General features: G+C 50.7%; 1 protein-coding gene across 1 annotated transcript in view; it reads left to right on the top strand.

The window, feature by feature from the left end:
- LOC106563911 (protein kinase C beta type) overlaps positions 1-15000 on the top strand; it is a 180215-nt gene that overhangs the window by 139414 nt on the left and 25801 nt on the right. Inside the window, 4 exon segments of the mRNA XM_082976102.1 lie at positions 878-904; positions 4224-4315; positions 10497-10559; positions 11063-11201. Coding sequence (XP_082832228.1) covers positions 878-904; positions 4224-4315; positions 10497-10559; positions 11063-11201 — 321 coding nt within the window.

Genomic DNA, 15000 nt, shown 5'->3' with positions numbered 1-15000 from the left:
TAGTCTAGTTAGTCAAGTGCTGTAGTCTAGTTAGTCCAGTACTGTAGTCCAGTACTGTAGTCTAGTTAGTCTAGTTAGTCCAGTACTGTAGTCTAGTACTGTAGTCCAGTACTGTAGTCTAGTTAGTCTAGTACTGTAGTCTAGTTAGTCTAGTACTGTAGTCTAGTTAGTCTAGTAATGTAGTCTAGTTAGTCCAGTACTGTAGTCTAGTTAGTCTAGTTAGTCCAGTACTGTAGTCTAGTACTGTAGTCCAGTACTGTAGTCTAGTTAGTCTAGTACTGTAGTCTAGTTAGTCTAGTACTGTAGTCTAGTTAGTCTAGTAATGTAGTCTAGTTAGTCCAGTACTGTAGTCTAGTTAGTCTAGTTAGTCCAGTACTGTAGTCTAGTACTGTAGTCCAGTACTGTAGTCTAGTTAGTCTAGTACTGTAGTCTAGTTAGTCTAGTAATGTAGTCTAGTTAGTCCAGTACTGTAGTCTAGTTAGTCCAGTACTGTAGTCTAGTTAGTCCAGTACTGTAGTCTAGTGTTGTAGTCTAGTTAGTCCAGTACTGTAGTCTAGTTAGTCTAGTACTGTAGTCTAGTTAGCCTAGTACTGTAGTCTAGTACTGTAGTCTAGTTAGTCTAGTACTGTAGTCTAGTTAGTCTAGTTAGTCTAGTACTGTAGTCTAGTACTGTAGTCTAGTACTGTAGTCTAGTTAGTCCAGTACTGTAGTCTAGTTAGTCCAGTACTGTAGTCTAGTTTGTCCAGTACTGTAGTCTAGTTAGTCTAGTACTGTAGTCTAGTACTGTAGTCTAGTTAGTCCAGTACTGTAGTCTAGTTAGTCCAGTGCTGTAGTCTAGTTAGTCCAGTACTGTAGTCTAGTTAGTCCATTACTGTAGTCTATGCACTCCTGCTTCCAGACCATGGTAAACACACACACTACACACTACACACTACACACTACACACACACACACACACACACACACTATACACACACACACACACACACACACACACACACACACACACACACACACACACACACACTACACACACACACACACACACTACACACACACACTATCACACACACACACACACACACACACACACACACACACAGTGTGACTGAGTCAGTAGGTGATGACTTGATGTGTTGGTGGTGTGACTGAGTCAGTAGGTGATGTGTTGGTGGTGTGACTGAGTCAATAGGTGATGACTTGATGTGTTGGTGGTGTGACTGAGTCAGTAGGTGATGTGTTGGTGGTGTGACTGAGTCAGTAGGTGATGACTTGTTGTGTTGGTGGTGTGACTGAGTCAGTAGGTGATGACTTGTTGTGTTGGTGGTGTGACTGAGTCAGTAGGTGATGACTTGATGTGCTGGTGGTGTGATTGAGTCAGTAGGTGATGACTTGATGTGCTGGTGGTGTGACTGAGTCAATAGGTGATGACTTGATGTGTTGGTGGTGTGACTGAGTCAGTAGGTGATGACTTGATGTGTTGGTGGTGTGACTGAGTCAGTAGGTGATGTGTTGGTGGTGTGACTGAGTCAATAGGTGATGACTTGATGTGTTGGTGGTGTGACTGAGTCAGTAGGTGATGACTTGATGTGTTGGTGGTGTGACTGAGTCAGTAGGTGATGTGTTGGTGGTGTGACTGAGTCAATAGGTGATGACTTGATGTGTTGGTGGTGTGACTGAGTCAGTAGGTGATGTGTTGGTGGTGTGACTGAGTCAGTAGGTGATGACTTGATGTGCTGGTGGTGTGACTGAGTCAATAGGTGATGACTTGATGTGTTGGTGGTGTGACTGAGTCAGTAGGTGATGACTTGATGTGTTGGTGGTGTGACTGAGTCAGTAGGTGATGTGTTGGTGGTGTGACTGAGTCAATAGGTGATGACTTGATGTGTTGGTGGTGTGACTGAGTCAGTAGGTGATGTGTTGGTGGTGTGACTGAGTCATTAGGTGATGATGTGTTGGTGGTGTGACTGAGTCAGTAGGTGATGATGTGTTGGTGGTGTGACTGAGTCAGTAGGTGATGACTTGTTGTATTGGTGGTGTGACTGAGTCAGTAGGTGATGACTTGATGTGCTGGTGGTGTGACTGAGTCAATAGGTGATGACTTGATGTGTTGGTGGTGTGACTGAGTCAGTAGGTGATGACTTGATGTGTTGGTGGTGTGACTGAGTCAGTAGGTGATGTGTTGGTGGTGTGACTGAGTCAATAGGTGATGACTTGATGTGTTGGTGGTGTGACTGAGTCAGTAGGTGATGTGTTGGTGGTGTGACTGAGTCATTAGGTGATGATGTGTTGGTGGTGTGACTGAGTCAGTAGGTGATGATGTGTTGGTGGTGTGACTGAGTCAGTAGGTGATGATGTATTGGTGGTGTGACTGAGTCAGTATGTGATGACTTGATGTGTTGGTGGTGTGACTGAGTCAGTAGGTGATGACTTGATGTGTTGGTGGTGTGACTGAGTCAGTAGGTGATGATGTATTGGTGGTGTGACTGAGTCAGTAGGTGATGACTTGTTGTATTGGTGGTGTGACTGAGTCAGTAGGTGATGACTTGATGCGTTGGTGGTGTGACTGAGTCAGTAGGTGATGATGTGTTGGTGGTGTGACTGAGTCAGTAGGTGATGACTTGTTGTATTGGTGGTGTGACTGAGTCAGTAGGTGATGACTTGATGTGTTGGTGGTGTGACTGAGTCAGTAGGTGATGACTTGTTGTGTTGGTGGTGTGACTGAGTCAGTAGGTGATGATGTGTTGGTGGTGTGACTGAGTCAGTAGGTGATGACTTGATGTGTTGGTGGTGTGACTGAGTCAGTAGGTGATGACTTGATGTGTTGGTGGTGTGACTGAGTCAGTTGGTGATGTGTTGGTGGTGTGACTGAGTCAGTAGGTGATGACTTGATGTGTTGGTGGTGTGACTGAGTCAGTAGGTGATGACTTGATGTGTTGGTGGTGTGACTGAGTCAGTAGGTGATGACTTGATGTGTTGGTGGTGTGACTGAGTCAGTTGGTGATGTGTTGGTGGTGTGACTGAGTCAGTAGGTGATGACTTGATGTGTTGGTGGTGTGACTGAGTCAGTTGGTGATGTGTTGGTGGTGTGACTGAGTCAGTAGATGATGTGTTGGTGGTGTGACTGAGTCAGTAGGTGATGACTTGATGTGTTGGTGGTGTGACTGAGTCAGTAGGTGATGATGTGTTGGTGGTGTGACTGAGTCAGTAGGTGGTGATGTGTTGGTGGTGTGACTGAGTCAGTAGGTGATGATGTGTTGGTGGTGTGACTGAGTCAGTAGGTGATGACTTGATGTGTTGGTGGTGTGACTGAGTCAGTAGGTGATGTGTTGGTGGTGTGACTGAGTCAGTAGGTGATGTGTTGGTGGTGTGACTGAGTCAGTAGGTGATGATGTATTGGTGGTGTGACTGAGTCAGTAGGTGATGTGTTGGTGGTGTGACTGAGTCAGTAGGTGATGTGTTGGTGGTGTGACTGAGTCAGTAGGTGATGATGTGTTGGTGGTGTGACTGAGTCAGTAGGTGATGATGTGTTGGTGGTGTGACTGAGTCAGTAGGTGATGTGTTGGTGGTGTGACTGAGTCAGTTGGTGATGATGTGGTGGTGTGACTGAGTCAGTAGGTGATGATGTGTTGGTGGTGTGACTGAGTCAGTAGGTGATGTGTTGGTGGTGTGACTGAGTCAGTTGGTGATGATGTGGTGGTGTGACTGAGTCAGTAGGTGATGACTTGATGTGTTGGTGGTGTGACTGAGTCTGTCTGTTTTTAACCCTTATGTTACCAGGTAAATTGACTGAGAACACATTCTCATTTACAGCAACGACCTGGGGAGCAGTTACAGGGGAGAGGAGGGGGATGAATGAGCCAATTGGAAGCTGGGGATGATTAGGTGGCTGTTATGGTATGAGGGTTCGAGATGAACATTTTCTTCCCTCCCTCCCTCCCTCTCTCTCTCTGTCTCTCTTTCTCTCTCCCCCTCTCCTTCCCTCCCTCCCTCCCTATCTCTCTGTCTCTCTTTCTCTCCCCCTCTCTCCCTCCCTCTCTCTGTCTATCTCTTTCTCTCTCCCCCTCTCCTTCCCTCCCTCCTTCCCTCTCTGTCGATCTCTTTCTCTCTCTCTCCCCCTCTCCTTCCTTCCTTCCTTCCCTCTCTGTCGATCTCTTTCTCTCTCCCCCTCTCCTTCCCCGTCTCTCTCTCTCTCTCTCTCTCTCCCCTCTCTCTCTCTCCAGGACAGGTTATATTTTGTGATGGAGTATATCAACGGAGGAGACCTCATGTATCAGATCCAGCATGTCGGCAAGTTTAAGGAACCTCACGCTGTGTGAGTACACACACACACACACACACACACCACACCACACCACACACACACACACACACACACACACCACACCACACACACACACACACACACACACACACACACACACACACACACACACACACACACACACACACACACACACCACACCACACCACACACACACACACACACACACCACACCACACCACACCACACCACACACACACACACACACACACACACACACACCCTGTGTGAGTTTCCGGAGTATATCTTCCTGTTCCCAGATCGAACCCATTAATCAAATCAAAGTTTTTTTATTTGTCCAATAAAAATAAAACGTTATTAGTCACATGACTGAATTCAACCTTACCGTGAAATCTTCACTTCCAAGCCCTTTAACCAACCGAGTCAGTGGGGGGGGGGTACCGGTACCGAGTCAGTGTGGGGGAGTACTGGTACCGAGTCAGTGTGGGGGGTACTGGTACCGAGTCAGTGTGGGGGGGGGGGTACTGGTACCGAGTCAGTGTGGGGGAGTACTGGTACCGAGTCAGTGGGGGAGTACCGGTACCGAGTCAGTGTGGGGGAGTACTGGTACCGAGTCAGTGTGGGGGGGGTACTGGTACCGAGTCAGTGTGGGGAGTACTGGTACCGAGTCAGTGTGGGGGGGGTACCGGTACCGAGTCAGTGTGGGGGAGTACTGGTACCGAGTCAGTGTGGGGGGGGGGGTACTGGTACCGAGTCAGTGTGGGGGAGTACTGGTACCGAGTCAGTGGGGGGAGTACCGGTACCGAGTCAGTGTGGGGGAGTACTGGTACCGAGTCAGTGGGGGGAGTACCGGTACCGAGTCAGTGTGGGGAGTACTGGTACCGAGTCAGTGTGGGGGGGGGTACCGGTACCGAGTCAGTGGGGGGAGTACTGGTACCGAGTCAGTGTGGGGGGGTACTGGTACCGAGTCAGTGTGGGGGGTACCGGTACCGAGTCAGTGGGGGGAGTACCGGTACCGAGTCAGTGGGGGGAGTACCGGTACCGAGTCAGTGGGGGGGGGTACTGGTACCGAGTCAGTGTGGGGGGGTACCGGTACCGAGTCAGTGTGGGGGAGTACTGGTACCGAGTCAGTGTGGGGGGGGTACCGGTACCGAGTCAGTGTGGGGGAGTACTGGTACCGAGTCAGTGTGGGGGGTACTGGTACCGAGTCAGTGTGGGGAGTACTGGTACCGAGTCAGTGTGGGGGGGTACTGGTACCGAGTCAGTGTGGGGAGTACTGGTACCGAGTCAGTGGGGGGAGTACTGGTACCGAGTCAGTGGGGGGAGTACCGGTACCGAGTCAGTGTGGGGAGTACTGGTACCTAGTCAGTGTGGGGGGGGTACTGGTACCGAGTCAGTGTGGGGGGAGTACTGGTACCGAGTCAGTTGGGGGGAGTACTGGTACCGAGTCAGTGGGGGGAGTACTGGTACCGAGTCAGTGGGGGGAGTACTGGTACCGAGTCAGTGGGGGGGCGGTACCGAGTCAGTGGGGGGTACCGGTACCGAGTCAGTGGAGGGGGAGTACCGGTACCGAGTCAGTGGGGGGTGGTACCGAGTCAGTGGGGGGGTACCGGTACCGAGTCAGTGTGGGGGGTACCGGTACCGAGTCAGTGGGGGGAATACCGGTACCGAGTCAGTGGGGGGGAGTACCGGTACCGAGTCAGTGGAGGGGGGAGTACCGGTACCGAGTCAGTGGGGGGGAGTACCGGTACCGAGTCAGTGGGGGGGGTACCGGTACCGAGTCAGTGTGGGGGGAGTACCGGTACCGAGTCAGTGGGGGCGGTACCGAGTCAGTGGGGGGTACCGGTACTGAGTCAGTGGGGGGAGTACCGGTACCGAGTCAGTGGGGGGGGGTTACCGGTACCGAGTCAGTGTGGGGGGAGTACCGGTACCGAGTCAGTGGGGGGGGGGTACCGGTACCGAGTCAGTGGGGGGGGGAGTACCGGTACCGAGTCAGTGGGGGGGGAGTACCGGTACCGAGTCAGTGGGAGGTACCGAGTCAGTGGGGGGTACCGGTACCGAGTCAGTGGGGGGAGTACCGGTACCGAGTCAGTGGGGGGGAGTACCGGTACCGAGTCAGTGGGGGGGTGGTACCGAGTCAGTGGGGGGGTACCGGTACCGAGTCAGTGGGGGGTGGTACCGAGTCAGTGGGGGGGGAGTACCGGTACCGAGTCAGTGGGGGGTGGTACCGGTACCGAGTCAGTGTGGGGGGGTACCGGTACCGAGTCAGTGTGGGGAGTACTGGTACCGAGTCAGTGTGGGGGGGGGTACTGGTACCGAGTCAGTGTGGGGGAGTACTGGTACCGAGTCAGTGTGGGGGGGGGGTACCGGTACCGAGTCAGTGTGGGGAGTACTGGTACCGAGTCAGTGTGGGGGGGTACTGGTACCGAGTCAGTGTGGGGGAGTACTGGTACCGAGTCAGTGGGGGGAGTACCGGTACCGAGTCAGTGTGGGGAGTACTGGTACCGAGTCAGTGGGGGAGTACCGGTACCGAGTCAGTGTGGGGGAGTACTGGTACCGAGTCAGTGTGGGGGGGGTACTGGTACCGAGTCAGTGTGGGGGAGTACTGGTACCGAGTCAGTGTGGGGGGGGTACCGGTACCGAGTCAGTGGGGGGAGTACTGGTACCGAGTCAGTGTGGGGGGGGTACTGGTACCGAGTCAGTGTGGGGGAGTACCGGTACCGAGTCAGTGTGGGGGGGTACCGGTACCGAGTCAGTGTGGGGGAGTACTGGTACCGAGTCAGTGTGGGGGGGGTACCGGTACCGAGTCAGTGTGGGGGAGTACTGGTACCGAGTCAGTGTGGGGGGTACTGGTACCGAGTCAGTGTGGGGGAGTACTGGTACCGAGTCAGTGTGGGGGGGTACTGGTACCGAGTCAGTGTGGGGGAGTACTGGTACCGAGTCAGTGTGGGGGGGGTACTGGTACCGAGTCAGTGTGGGGGAGTACTGGTACCGAGTCAGTGGGGGAGTACCGGTACCGAGTCAGTGGGGGAGTACCGGTACCGAGTCAGTGTGGGGGAGTACCGGTACCGAGTCAGTGGGGGGATGTTACCGGTACCGAGTCAGTGGGGGGGAGTACCGGTACCGAGTCAGTGGGGGGGCGGTACCGAGTCAGTGGGGGGGTACTGGTACCGAGTCAGTGTGGGGGAGTACTGGTACCGAGTCAGTGTGGGGGAGTACCGGTACCGAGTCAGTGGAGGGGGAGTACCGGTACCGAGTCAGTGGGGGGATGTTACCGGTACCGAGTCAGTGGGGGGGAGTACCGGTACCGAGTCAGTGGGGGGCGGTACCGAGTCAGTGGGGGGTACCGGTACCGAGTCAGTGGGGGGGAGTACCGGTACCGGGTCAGTGGGGGGGTTACCGGTACCGAGTCAGTTTGGGGGGAGTACCGGTACCGAGTCAGTGGGGGGCGGTACCGAGTCAGTGGGGGGTACCGGTACCGAGTCAGTGGGGGGGGTACCGGTACCGAGTCAGTGGGGGGTGGTACCGAGTCAGTGGGGTACTCGGTACCGGTACTCCCCCACTGACTCGGTACCGGTACTCCCCCACTGACTCGGTACCGGTACCGAGTCAGTGGGGGGGAGTACCGGTACCGAGTCAGTGGGGGGGTGGTACCGAGTCAGTGGGGGGAGTACCGGTACCGAGTCAGTGGGGGGAGTACCGGTACCGAGTCAGTGGGGGGTGGTACCGAGTCAGTGGGGGAGTACCGGTACCGAGTCAGTGGGTGGGGGTACCGGTACCGAGTCAGTGGGGGGGTGGTACCGAGTCAGTGGGGGGTGGTACCGAGTCAGTGGGGGGGAGTACCGGTACCGGGTCAGTGGGGGGGTTACCGGTACCGAGTCAGTTTGGGGGGAGTACCGGTACCGAGTCAGTGGGGGGCGGTACCGAGTCAGTGGGGGGGTACCGGTACCGAGTCAGTGGGGGGGGTACCGGTACCGAGTCAGTGGGGGGTGGTACCGAGTCAGTGGGGTACTCGGTACCGGCACTCCCCCACTGACTCGGTACCGGCACTCCCCCCACTGACTCGGTACCGGTACCGAGTCAGTGGGGGGGAGTACCGGTACCGAGTCAGTGGGGGGGTGGTACCGAGTCAGTGGGGAGGAGTACCGGTACCGAGTCAGTGGGGGGGAGTACCGGTACCGAGTCAGTGGGGGGGTGGTACCGAGTCAGTGGGGGGAGTACCGGTACCGAGTCAGTGGGTGGGGGTACCGGTACCGAGTCAGTGGGGGGGTGGTACCGAGTCAGTGGGGGGGGAGTACCGGTACCGAGTCAGTGGGGGGGAGTACCGGTACCGAGTCAGTGGGGGGTGGTACCGAGTCAGTGGGGGGAGTACCGGTACCGAGTCAGTGGGTGGGGGGTACCGGTACCGAGTCAGTGGGGGGGTGGTACCGAGTCAGTGGGGGGGGGGTACCGGTACCGAGTCAGTGTGGGGGGAGTACCGGTACCGAGTCAGTGGGGGGTACCGGTACCGAGTCAGTGTGGGGGGTGGGGGTACCGGTAACGAGTCAGTGGGGGGGAGTACCGGTTCCGAGTCAGTGGGGGGCGGTACCGAGTCAGTGGGGAGGGGAGTACCGGTACCGAGTCAGTGGGGAGGGCGGTACCGAGTCAGTGGGGGGGGGTAGCTTCATGCCTTTCTCAGGCACCGTTTCGAGTAAATGTCTTGGATTGGTGGGAGCACGGTCCCGGCGATGTACTGGGGGCCTCGTCACCACCCGCTGGAGGGGCCTCGTCACCACCCGCTGGAGGGGCCTCGTCACCACCCGCTGGAGGGGCCTCATCGCGGTCGTGGACAGAGCAATTCCTGTACCAGGCCGTGATGTAGGATGTAGGTCAGGATGCTCTCGATGGTACGGCGGTATTATTTGGAGAGGACCCGGGTTCTGCGTGTCCGAATTTCTTCAGCCGCTTTTAGGAAGTAGAGTCGCTGAATGACAATTCCTCTGTGACGTGGGGAAACGCCAAGGAACTTAAAACTCGTGACTCTCTCTAATACAGTCCCGTTGATGTGGATCGCGGCATGTTCCCTCCATCCCGTGCGGCTCAGTTGGTAGAGCATGGTGTTTGCAACGCCAAGGTTGTGGGTTCGATTCCCACGGGGGACCAGTACAGAGAAGAAAGAAAAAAATGTATGAAATGTATGTATTCACTATTGTAAGTCGCTCTGGATAAGAGCGTCTGCTAAAATTACAAAAAATCCCTCCACCTTCCTACAATCAACTCCTTTTTTTTTGTTTTGCTGTCGTTGAGGGAGAGGTCGTTGTCACGACGACAACACAAAACGCCAGTTCACTTACCTCCCTCCTTTATAGCCCGACTCGCCGTTGTTTGGTCATCAGGCTTTTACATCCGCGGCGTCGTCAGCAGACTGGATGACGGCGTTGGCGCGAAGCCACGCGCGGGGTCGTAGGTGAAACAGGAAGTACAGCAGAGGACTGAGGACACAGTCCTGTCAGGAAGTCCAGGATCCAGTAGCAGAGGGAGGTGTCCAGACTCGTGGCTCTGAGCTCGGTGTCGACCTCGGAGGGAACAATAGTGTTGAATGTTTGAACTGTTGTCGATGAACGGAATTGTCACGTAGGTTTTCCTCTTGTCCGGATGTGTTTACGGCCGTGTGACTGGTGAAGGAAATGGTATTTTTCGGCTTCTCCTCACCCTCTTCTCTTTGAGCGTAGGTTTGAGGGGGTCGATATGTGATTGGTCCGTTCGAACTCACATGGACGTGTTTGCTACGTCCTGTTGATTTTATCAGATATACTGGAAGTATGGCAAAATATACACCTTTATCTCTCTCCTCTCCTCTCCTCTATCTCTTGCTCTCTCTCCTCTCCCTTTCCCTCTCTCCTCTCCTCTCCTCTTCCTCTTCCTCTTCCTCTTCCTCTTCCTCTTCCTCTTCTATCCTATCCTATCCTATCCTATCCTATTCTCTATCTCTTGCTCTTTCCTCTCCTCTCCTCTCCTCTCCTCTCCTCTCCTCTCCTCTCCTCTCCTCTTCTCTCCTCTCCTCTATTTCTTGCTCTCTCCTCTCCCCTCCTCTCCCCTCCTCTCTCCTCTCCTCTCCTCTCCTCTCCTCTCCTCTCCTCTCCTCTCCTCTCCTCTCCTCTCCTCTCCTCTCCTCTCCTCTCCTCTCCTCTCCTCTCCCTCTCCTCTCCCCTCTCCTCTTTCTCTCTCTCAGGTTCTACGCAGCAGAGATTGCCATAGGTCTGTTCTTCCTTCATCTGAAAGGAATCATTTACAGGTGAGTCTTCAAGTCATAAGATACTCGTCACAACATCATCTCAGACAAAGATATTCATCACAACATCATCTCAGACAAAGATATTCATCACAACATCATCTCAAACAAAGATATTCATCACAACATCATCTCAAACAAAGATATTCATCACAACATCATCTCAAACAAAGATATTCATCACAACAACATCTCAGACAAAGATATTCATCACAACAACATCTCAGACAAAGATATTCATCACAACATCATCTCAAACAAAGATATTCATCACAACAACATCTCAGACAAAGATATTCATCACAACAACATCTCAGACAAAGATATTCATCACAACATCAATCTCAGACAAAGATATTCAACAGCCTTGGCAGGAACTAATGGGATCGGTATTGTCTGGTCGTAATTTGGATATTCTGTCTGAGAGTCTAGTATGTATCTGAGTTGTCTCCTGTAGTTACCCTTCTGTCTGAGAGTCTAGCATGTCTCTGTGTTGTCTCCTGTAGGGATCTGAAGCTGGACAACGTGATGCTGGACGCAGAGGGACACATTAAGATAGCGGACTTTGGGATGTGCAAAGAGAACATGTTGGACGGTGTCACCACCAAGACCTTCTGTGGAACCCCAGACTACATCGCTCCTGAGGTACGGGTGTGTGTGTGTGTGTGTGTGTGTGTGTGTGTGTGTGTGTGTCTGTGTGTGTGTGTGTGTGTGTGTGTGTGTGTGTGTGTGTGTGTGTGTGTGTGTTTGTTTGTGTGTGTGTGTGTGTGTGTGTGTGTGTGTGTGTGTGTGTGTGTGTGTGTGTGTGTGTGTGTGTGTGTGTGTGTGTGTGTGTGTGTGTGTGTGTGTGTGTGTGTGTGTGTGTCTGTGTGTGTGAGTGTAATTAAGTTGATTAGGTATCGCACGTTAGTTTGACAGGAGAGACAGATGGTTCAGTTCCTAGTGTTAGCACCTACCGGGCGAGAGAGACACCACACACACACACACACACACACACACACACACACACACACACACACACACACACACACACACACACACACACACACACACACAAAACAGTCACACACACTCGTAGTGCTGTAGACAGTGTGTTATGGTCAGCGCAGCTTCACCTAACTTGCTGTCTAGACCAGGCGGTGCAGCTTCACCTAACATGCTGTCTAGACCAGGTGGTGCAGGTTCACCCTAACATGCTGTCTAGACCAGGTGGTGCAGGTTCACCTAGCATGCTGTCTAGACCAGGTGGTGCAGGTTCACCTAACATGCTGTCTAGACCAGGCGGTGCAGGTTCATCTAACATGCTGTCTAGACCAGGTGGTGCAGGTTCACCTAACATGCAGTCTAGACCAGGCGGTGCAGGTTCACCTAACATGCTGTCTAGACCAGGCGGTGCAGGTTCACCTAACATGCTGTCTAGACCAGGCGGTGCAGGTTCACCTAACATGCTGTCTAGACCAGGTGGTGCAGGTTCACCTAACATGCTGTCTAGACCAGGCGGTGCAGGTTCACCTAACATGCTGTCTAGACCAGGCGGTGCAGGTTCACCTAACATGCTGTCTAGACCAGGCGGCGCAGGTTCACCTAACATGCTGTCTAGACCAGGCGGTGCAGGTTTGAAATATCAAAACCAACTCTGAGCCAATTGTATTAATTTGGGGGACAGGTGGAAACAGGTGGAACATTCATGGACATTTAGCTAGCTAGCTTTCTGTTGCTCATTTGTCCTGGAAGTCCTTTTTTTTTCTGGACTTTTCTAGAATTTTGTCCTATTTTGAGTCACACAAAATCTTGTGTTTTTCTTCTTCTGTGGATAAAAGGGTAAACCTAGTTAGTTTCTAGTAATCTCTCTTCCTTCTTCTTCTGTGGATAAAAGGGTAAACCTAGTTAGTTTCTAGTAATCTCTCCTCCTTCTTCTTCTTCTGTGGATAAAAGGGTAAACCTAGTTATTTTCTAGTAATCTCTCCTCCTTCTTCTTCTGTGGATAAAAGGGTAAACCTAGTTAGTTTCTAGTAATCTCTCCTTCTTCTTCTTCTGTGGATAAAAGGGTAAAACCTAGTTAGTTTCTAGTAATCTCTCTTCCTTCTTCTTCTGTGGATAAAAGGGTAAACCTAGTTAGTTTCTAGTAATCTCTCCTCCTTCTTCTTCTGTGGATAAAAGGGTAAACCTAGTTAGTTTCTAGTAATCTCTCTTCCTTCTTCTTCTGTGGATAAAAGGGTAAACCTAGTTAGTTTCTAGTAATCTCTCCTTCTTCTTCTGTGGATAAAAGGGTAAACCTAGTTAGTTTCTAGTAATCTCTCCTTCTTCTTCTGTGGATAAAAGGGTAAACCTAGTTAGTTTCTAGTAATCTCTCCTCCTTCTTCTGTGGATAAAAGGGTAAACCTAGTTAGTTTCTAGTAATCTCTCCTCCTTCTTCTTCTGTGGATAAAAGGGTAAACCTAGTTAGTTTCTAGTAATCTCTCCTTCTTCTTCTGTGGATAAAAGGGTAAACCTAGTTAGTTTCTAGTAATCTCTCCTCCTTCTTCTTCTGTGGATAAAAGGGTAAACCTAGTTAGTTTCTAGTAATCTCTCCTCCTTCTTCTTCTGTGGATAAAAGGATAAACCTAGTTAGTTTCTAGTAATCTCTCTTCCTTCTTCTTCTGTGGATAAAAGGGTAAACCTAGTTAGTTTCTAGTAATCTCTCCTTCTTCTTCTGTGGATAAAAGGGTAAACCTAGTTAGTTTCTAGTAATCTCTCCTTCTTCTTCTGTGGATAAAAGGGTAAACCTAGTTAGTTTCTAGTAATCTCTCCTCCTTCTTCTGTGGATAAAAGGGTAAACCTAGTTAGTTTCTAGTAATCTCTCCTCCTTCTTCTTCTGTGGATAAAAGGGTAAACCTAGTTAGTTTCTAGTAATCTCTCCTTCTTCTTCTGTGGATAAAAGGGTAAACCTAGTTAGTTTCTAGTAATCTCTCCTCCTTCTTCTTCTGTGGATAAAAGGGTAAACCTAGTTAGTTTCTAGTAATCTCTCCTCCTTCTTCTTCTGTGGATAAAAGGATAAACCTAGTTAGTTTCTATTAGTCTCTCCTCCTTCTTCTTCTGTGGATAAAAGGGTAAACCTAGTTAGTTTCTAGTAATCTCTCCTTCTTCTTCTTCTGTGGATAAAAGGGTAAACCTAGTTAGTTTCTATTAGTCTCTCCTCCTTCTTCTTCTGTGGATAAAAGGGTAAACCTAGTTAGTTTCTATTTAGTCTCTCCTCCTTCTTCTTCTTCTTCTTCTGTGTTCCTGAGTGGCGTGAGCGGTCGAAGTCACTGCATCTCAGTGCTTGAGGCGTCACTACAGACACCCTGGTTCGAATCCAGGCTGTATCACAACCGGCCGGGATTGGGAGTCCCATAGGTGCGACGCGCAATCGGCCCAGCGTCGTCCGGGGTTTGGCCTGCCGGTGTAGTCCGTCATTGTAAAATAAGAATTTTGTTCTCAACTGACTTGCCCTAGTTAAATAAAGGTTAAAGACGGTTTTATTTTAACATTTTATTCTTCTTCTGTGGATTTTATATGGCAGGTTGTTAACCAACTTTAAGGTGCACTACCACCACCAACTGGACTGGAGTGGCGGACCTCAGTCCGTCTTCCAATCACCCACGTGGGTATATGCTCCTATAAACCAATGAGGAGAGGAGGAGAGGCGGGACTTGCAGCGCCGTCTAAGCGTCACAAACAGAACCAAGTTGTATTTTTAGCGCCTGGCTACTCAGAGGCTCGTTGACGCACGCGAGCAGTTAGGATGAAACGATTGAATATCGTGTGTGTGCGTACATACATTCAACGCTCGCGGCGCGGTCGGCATGCTAGGCTCGTGTAGCAACACCAGAGAGAGAACAAATTCACCTCTTATAATGACTTATTCTAAAGCTGTAGTCTAATCCATTGTATTTAAATTCTACTTTACTATACTGTATTCTACTGTATTCTACTCTACTATATTCTACTATATTATACTGTACTCTGTTTTATTATATTATACTCTATTCTACTATATTCTACTCTAATTTATTATATTCTACTCTGTTCTACTCTACTTTACTCTGTTCTACTCTACTCTATTATGCTCTACTCAATTATATTATTCTCGGTTCTATTCTATTATACTCTATCTTACTCTATTCTACTTTATTCTATTCTGCTCTACTATACTCTATTCTACTCTATTCTACTCTATTATGCAATACTCTATTCTTCTCTATTCTACTCTATTCTACTCCATCCTACTCTATTCTTCTCTATTCTGTTCTACTCTATTCTACTCTATTCTTCTCTATTCTGTTCTACTCCATTCTACGCTATTCTATTCTACTCTCTCTCCCCAACCTCCTCACCTCCTTTCTACTCTAATCTATTCTACTCTATTTTACTATATTCTATTCTACTATATTCTGTTCTACTCTATTTTATTCTACTCTATTCT

This window comes from Salmo salar, chromosome 06 (genome assembly GCF_965601325.2).
Source record: "Salmo salar chromosome 06, fSalSal1, whole genome shotgun sequence".
Lineage (NCBI taxonomy): Eukaryota > Metazoa > Chordata > Actinopteri > Salmoniformes > Salmonidae > Salmo > Salmo salar.
Note: the sequence above shows the minus strand (reverse complement) of the source record. Positions and strands in the feature narration are given on the sequence as shown.